We start from the raw sequence: 6,819 nt of genomic DNA on the forward strand, positions 1-6,819 counted from the left end.
GCTCGAGAAAGACTACGGAGCCCATTGAGTTCTGCAGACTTGGTTAACAGATTTCTTCCACATGACAGTGTCATGGGTGGGATCTCCTGGGGTGGCTCGAGGCAGGGCTTCATCAAGGGGAATTCCCAGAGAAAAGTGTCGGTGGTTGGATGGTGGGAGTGGGAGTGGGCAGGCCCTCGGCCGCCTCAGCGAATGAGGAGCTTGCACGTGCGGGGGTGGGGCCGTGGGAAAGCCCCCAGAGGACCGAGGGGGCGGGGCCAAGGCCCTTTTTGGAGACGACGGTGTGAGGGAAGGAGGCATCGGCGTGCAGCTGCAGGTAGGAGATGGAAACCCTCGTGGGCCTTGTTTGCAGAGCCCCGGGGGCTGCTTCTGAGCACGGGGGAGGTGCGTGTCCGGCTCCCTTCAACGTCTTAGCCGGAGGGCGAGGTTGTCGGGCCAGCGCCGCTGGTGCGGATGCCCTTCGGGGACCCTCTGTCCCTGAGGGGCCGTCGCCGGCAGTCGGGCGCCCCCAGCGGGGTGACTTGGCTCCTGGGTCAGCGGGGCTGGCGCCTGGCCAGAAAGTCGCCCTGAGTTGGAGGGGGCCGTGGGGGGTGGGCGCTGGGCTTCAGAATCTGGGGAACACCTGCTACGTGAACGCGGCGCTGCAGTGTCTGAGCCACACGCCGCCCCTGGCCAGCTGGCTGGTGTCCCGGCAGCACGCCACCCTCTGTCCGGCCGGCAGCTCCTGCACGCTCTGTGCCATGCGAGCTCACGTGACCCGAGCCCTCCTTCACGCGGGAGAGGTGATCCGGCCCCGCAAGGACCTGCTGGCGGGCTTCCACAGACACCAGCAGGAAGATGCCCACGAGTTTCTGATGTTCACTCTGAATGGCATGCAGCAAGGGTGCCTGAGTGCATCCCAGCCGTCGGGCCACGCCTCCGAGGACACCAGCGTCGTCCGTCAGATCTTCGGCGGGACGTGGAGGTCTCGGATCCAGTGTCTCCACTGCCTCGGTGTCTCGGACACGTTCGACCCTCATCTGGACGTCAGCCTGGATATCACGGCGGCTCAGAGTGTGGAGCAAGCTCTGAGAGAGCTGGTCAAGCCCGAGAAGCTGGAGGCGGAAAATGCCTATGACTGTGGCGTTTGTCTCCGGAAGGTGCCTGCCACCAAGAGGTTGACTTTGCACAGCACGTCCCAGGTCCTGGTGCTGGTGCTGAAGCGGTTCACACAGCTGAGCGGGGCCAAAAGGGCTCAGGAGGTGCGCTATCCCCAGCGCCTGGACGTGCAGCCCTACACGTCTGAGGGGAAGGCAGGGCCACTGGGCTACGTGCTCTATGCCGTGCTGGTGCACTCCGGGTGGAGCTGTGAGCGAGGACACTACTTTTGTTACGTCCGAGCCGGCAACGGCCAATGGTATAAGATGGACGATGCCAAGGTGACCGCCTGTGACGAGACTGCTGCCCTGAGCCAGAGCGCCTACGTCCTGTTCTACGCCCGGGAGGGTGCGTGGGAAGGGGGCGCTGGGGGAGGGGCAGCGGCCCCCCTCGGGGCTGACCCCGCAGACCCCGGGCAGCCTGCAGGAGACGCCAGCGGCAGAGCTCCTGGGTCGCAGGAGTCCCCGGGGGACACAGAGGCCGAAGGGATGAGCTTAGAGCAGTGGAGACGCCTGCAAGAACACAACCGAGCGAAGCCGGCCTTGGAGCTGCGCAAGATCCAGGCTGCCCTGCCTGCCGGCGCAGTCGTGATTCACCGGTCCAGACCCGGAGGAGGGAGAAACCGCCCGCCGCCCGCACAGGAGCACCACCGGCTCGACCGGCCCAGCACGGACACCCCGCCTCCGGGGCCGACGGACGTCGGCCACGGCCCTTGTGCCAGCGGGAGGGCCAGAGCGACCAAGGGGAGGAACAAGAAGCCGCGGCCATCTCTGGGGCTGTGGCGGTAGGCCGGCTCTGATGCACATGCGTGCAGACGCCCAGGCACACTCTGCGTGCGGCCCGCCCTGGGCGACGCAGCAAGAGTGCCGAGGAGGAGCGAGTTCCTCTCTGGCGGTGAGGACGATGCGGCCTCCGGGGAACAGGCGGTACCTGGAGCGTGCCCGGGGTCTCAGTGTTCCCTGGGAACGGGTTTGTGCCCGAGCGGCTCAGCTCTCGAGGGCTGGCTCTGCTGGGAAGTCGGCGGAGCGAATGGGGTGCGTGAGCGGGTCTGAGCACGGTGCCAGGGCCTGCCACTTCTGCGAGGGTGGGAGAGTCCTCTCTGGATGGGACTTTGGGTGTGGCTTTGCCTTTCTTCCCCCGTCTCCAGTCCCTGGCCGCACCGCTGGCCTCTGGTGAGTGACGCGGCCTGGAGACGCCTCACAGAACGCTCACAGCCAGCCGAGCAAGGAGACGCTCTCCGGAGCCCTTCGGGGGGGAGGTGCAGGGAAGAGCGGGTGCAGGTCCACGCACCGTGTTCTTCCGGCCGGCCAGGCTCTCGAGAATGCCCCAAACGTCGAGCAGCGTCTGCGGAGAAGATGGGCAAGCAGTCTTTATGGGTGGCTGCCCTCGGGAGGCCTCGTGCTACTAGGCAGAGTTTCCAGCAGGATTGAGTTGGGGATCCGTGGGTCCCCGACAGGACGCTCGTCCGCAAAGTTCCCTGGGGCTCCATTTCCGGTGCAAGGAGCGTGCTGGAGCAAGCGCCAAGTGCCAAACAGGAGACGCGATCCACAATGCCGTGAGCACCACCACCGGCACCACCAGCACCGACACGAAGGCCACGGGGAGAAAGGCGAGCCAACTAGTGCCAAAGAAACCTCTCCACCAGCAGTGCACCAGGGCCTAGGTGGAGATTCATCACGCAGCGTTCATTTCTGGAAGCAAAGGTCCTCCCCGCCCTGAGGAAAGACCCGAGCCTACCCTAGATTGGGATAGCAAGCCAACTGGACTTCCGACTCTGCCCGTCCTGCCTGGCAGTCAGTTGTCCCTTCCAGCTGGGCCCCGGACAAACGCCGCTGGACTCGAGGAGACGCGGCCGGCCTCCAAAGTGCCTGGGGCGGTGGGGAAACTCTCCTCCCCTAGCTGCTTTCTCCACTGCCTCATGATTCCCGTGACCCGGTGGAGGGGGGCCTGAGGACCTTTATCGATCACCTCTTGTGTTTTATTTCTGTTTCTTGGCTGACGGCTGCGAACCCCAAACCCTCCAGCAAAGGGCAGACCGGGAATGTGCGGTTTAACATCTCAGACCTCGAGGGACAACTCTGGCTGCTGACTGCGCCAGTCGGCGTGGCAAGGAACAGAGAACGTTCCGATGGCTCGTTTCCCCCGCATGCCCACCTACAGCGCACCATGCCCTCCACACGTGGAGAGGAAAAAGAATGATGAGCAGTATCTTCCCCCAAGAACACGAACAAGCGTGCCCCGCGCGAGGACGTGGAGCCACCCACAGCCCTCCCTCATCATCACCACCCATCCTCCTCCGCCCCATCGTCTCCAATGGACTTACTGCTTGCCCCACCCACCCCCTCTGAAGAAGAGGGAGAAGGAGAAGGAGAAAAAGGAGAAGAATGGCGACTGGAGCGGCGTGGCAGAGGGAGTGGGAAGGTGGCCTTACGCTGGGGGAAATCCGTGCAAAAGCGAGAAAGATACTGGCTGATCTCGCTTCTCTGTGCCATGGGAAGGAGGCAAGAGGACAGCAAGGGTGTGAGCACCTGGACGATAAAGCACAAAGTGGTAGGGTCCTGGGATGGGATGGGGAAGCGGGAGGTGGGAGGGGTGCAAGAGGCTAAGGAAGAAAGCGGGGTCAGGGCCGTTCTTTCCTAGTAAGTATCCACGGATCAAGGCTTCAGCTATGTATGGGAAACCCATGGACCGTGAAACCCCCATCGTCCTGGAAGGCGAGCATAATGTCCAGGACGGGAGAGCAAACAAACACACCTGTCCCACACCGAGAAGGAAAGCAACAGTCATCCTCTTCCAGGAGGGAAACCTTTCTTATACCTTGACTTATAGCGCGTTTTAAGCCCTGGAATTGGAAAGACGACTGTATGAGTCAACTATTGTATATAAAATAGAGAAAGAGAATAAAAGCAACAAAAAAATAACAAAATGAACACAAAATTAAAAAAAAAATAAAAAAAGGAAAAGCAAAAAAAAAAAAACAAACCCCACAAAAAACCGCTCGAAACCCCCCCCAAAAAAAACAAAAACAAAGAAAGCAACGACAACAACAACAACAACCACTATCAAAACAAATGGAAGAAGGAAAAGGAAGGGCAAAAGGCAACGGAGACATAAAAAGAGCTGAAGCAAGGAATCCAAAGTTGCAGCAAGCCTATGCCTTTTGGAATGAGCTCGCTTTGGGGCTTGACCAACGGCCCTGAAGGGAGAAAAGCATATGTGCCACTCTCTCGGCATCTTTTGGTGCCAGGACCCTGAACGCTAGCAGAGTGTCCAGTGAGAAAGCATAGAAATTGGAGCGGACCTCACTGGAGAGCAAAGTTGAGGCAAGGGTTTCTTGTTGTCTGGGGAGGGGTTGTCCTCAGGCAGGGGTCTGGGGAGGGGAGACCCCTAAAGGGGAGAGGGTAGGGGGGCAGACCTATGTTTGCACAAGTGTGTTAGGACGTGAATGGTGAGCCCACGGCATTCCTCTGCAGCCCGCATTTGTGTGCTGAACTTGGAAGGCCCGCAGTGACTCTCTAGCGGGCAAGGCTGGAAGGCCCAATGGCCCCGAATCATTTGCATCCGGAGCCCTTTGGTCCAGGGGGCCAGGTCGGAAGTGCGTGCGGGGCTTCGTCAAGGGGAATTCCCCGAGAAAAGTGTCGGTGGTTGGATGGCGGGAGTGGGAGTGGGCAGGCCCTCGGCCGCCTCAGCGAATGAGGAGCTTGCACGTGCGGGGGTGGGGCCGTGGGAAAGCCCCCAAAGGACCGAGGGGGCGGGGCCAAGGCCCTTTTTGGAGACGACGGTGTGAGGGAAGGAGGCATCGGCGTGCAGCTGCAGGTAGGAGATGGAAACCCTCGTGGGCCTTGTTTGCAGAGCCCCGGGGGCTGCTTCTGAGCACGGGGGAGGTGCGTGTCCGGCTCCCTTCAACGTCTTAGCCGGAGGGCGAGGTTGTCGGGCCAGCGCCGCTGGTGCGGATGCCCTTCGGGGACCCTCTGTCCCTGAGGGGCCGTCGCCGGCAGTCGGGCGCCCCCAGCGGGGTGACTTGGCTCCTGGGTCAGCGGGGCTGGCGCCTGGCCAGAAAGTCGCCCTGAGTTGGAGGGGGCCGTGGGGGGTGGGCGCTGGGCTTCAGAATCTGGGGAACACCTGCTACGTGAACGCGGCGCTGCAGTGTCTGAGCCACACGCCGCCCCTGGCCAGCTGGCTGGTGTCCCGGCAGCACGCCACCCTCTGTCCGGCCGGCAGCTCCTGCACGCTCTGTGCCATGCGAGCTCACGTGACCCGAGCCCTCCTTCACGCGGGAGAGGTGATCCGGCCCCGCAAGGACCTGCTGGCGGGCTTCCACAGACACCAGCAGGAAGATGCCCACGAGTTTCTGATGTTCACTCTGAATGGCATGCAGCAAGGGTGCCTGAGTGCATCCCAGCCGTCGGGCCACGCCTCCGAGGACACCAGCGTCGTCCGTCAGATCTTCGGCGGGACGTGGAGGTCTCGGATCCAGTGTCTCCACTGCCTCGGTGTCTCGGACACGTTCGACCCTCATCTGGACGTCAGCCTGGATATCACGGCGGCTCAGAGTGTGGAGCAAGCTCTGAGAGAGCTGGTCAAGCCCGAGAAGCTGGAGGCGGAAAATGCCTATGACTGTGGCGTTTGTCTCCGGAAGGTGCCTGCCACCAAGAGGTTGACTTTGCACAGCACGTCCCAGGTCCTGGTGCTGGTGCTGAAGCGGTTCACACAGCTGAGCGGGGCCAAAAGGGCTCAGGAGGTGCGCTATCCCCAGCGCCTGGACGTGCAGCCCTACACGTCTGAGGGGAAGCAGGGCCACTGGGCTACGTGCTCTATGCCGTGCTGGTGCACTCCGGGTGGAGCTGTGAGCGAGGACACTACTTTTGTTACGTCCGAGCCGGCAACGGCCAATGGTATAAGATGGACGATGCCAAGGTGACCGCCTGTGACGAGACTGCTGCCCTGAGCCAGAGCGCCTACGTCCTGTTCTACGCCCGGGAGGGTGCGTGGGAAGGGGGCGCTGGGGGAGGGGCAGCGGCCCCCCTCGGGGCTGACCCCGCAGACCCCGGGCAGCCTGCAGGAGACGCCAGCGGCAGAGCTCCTGGGTCGCAGGAGTCCCCGGGGGACACAGAGGCCGAAGGGATGAGCTTAGAGCAGTGGAGACGCCTGCAAGAACACAACGACCGAAGCCGGCCTTGGAGCTGCGCAAGATCCAGGCTGCCCTGCCTGCCGGCGCAGTCGGTGATTCACCGGTCCAGACCCGGAGGAGGGAGAAACCGGCCCGCGCCCGCACAGGAGCACCACCGGCTCGACCGGCCAGCACGGACACCCCGCCTCCGGGGCCGACGGACGTCGACCGCGGCCCTTGTGCCAGCGGGGAGGGCCAGAGCGACCAAGGGGAGGAACAAGAAGCCGCGGCCATCTCTGGGGCTGTGGCGGTAGGCCGGCTCTGATGCACATGCGTGCAGACGCCCAGGCACACTCTGCGTGCGCCCGCCCTGGCGACGCAGCAAGAGTGCCGAGGAGCGAGTTCCTCTCTGGCGGTGAGGACGATGGCCTCCGGGAAAGGCGGGCCTGGAGCGGCCCGGGTCTCGCGTTCCCTGGGAACGGGTTTGTGCCGAGCGGCTCAGCTCTCGAGGGCTGGCTCTGCTGGGAAGTCGGCGGAGCGAATGGGGTGCGTGAGCGGGTCTGAGCACGGTG

The 6,819-nt window shown here is 63.0% G+C and overlaps 2 protein-coding genes across 2 annotated transcripts; both read left to right on the forward strand.

The window, feature by feature from the left end:
• Nucleotides 1-256: 256 nt before the first annotated feature.
• LOC108634731 (ubiquitin carboxyl-terminal hydrolase 17-like protein 6) lies at nucleotides 257-1,925 on the forward strand. Its single transcript, XM_018044919.1, has one exon. The coding sequence runs from the start codon at nucleotides 324-326 to the stop codon at nucleotides 1,923-1,925; it is 1,602 nt and encodes a 533-aa protein (XP_017900408.1). The 5' UTR covers nucleotides 257-323.
• A 2,241-nt stretch (nucleotides 1,926-4,166) lies between these two features.
• LOC108634732 (ubiquitin carboxyl-terminal hydrolase 17-like protein 6) lies at nucleotides 4,167-6,561 on the forward strand. Its single transcript, XM_018044921.1, is given in 2 exon segments — nucleotides 4,167-5,921; nucleotides 5,924-6,561. Coding segments are annotated over 2 exon segments (1,599 nt in total). The 5' UTR covers nucleotides 4,167-4,960.
• The last annotated feature ends 258 nt before the right edge of the window (nucleotides 6,562-6,819 follow it).

This window comes from Capra hircus, unplaced genomic scaffold, assembly GCF_001704415.2.
Source record: "Capra hircus breed San Clemente unplaced genomic scaffold, ASM170441v1, whole genome shotgun sequence".
NCBI classification, from domain to species: domain Eukaryota; kingdom Metazoa; phylum Chordata; class Mammalia; order Artiodactyla; family Bovidae; genus Capra; species Capra hircus.

Excerpts from the sequence above, each read along its gene's own strand:
- LOC108634731 (XM_018044919.1), top strand. The coding sequence starts at position 324 with ATGGAAACCCTCGTGGGCCTTGTTTGCAGAGCCCCGGGGGCTGCTTCT.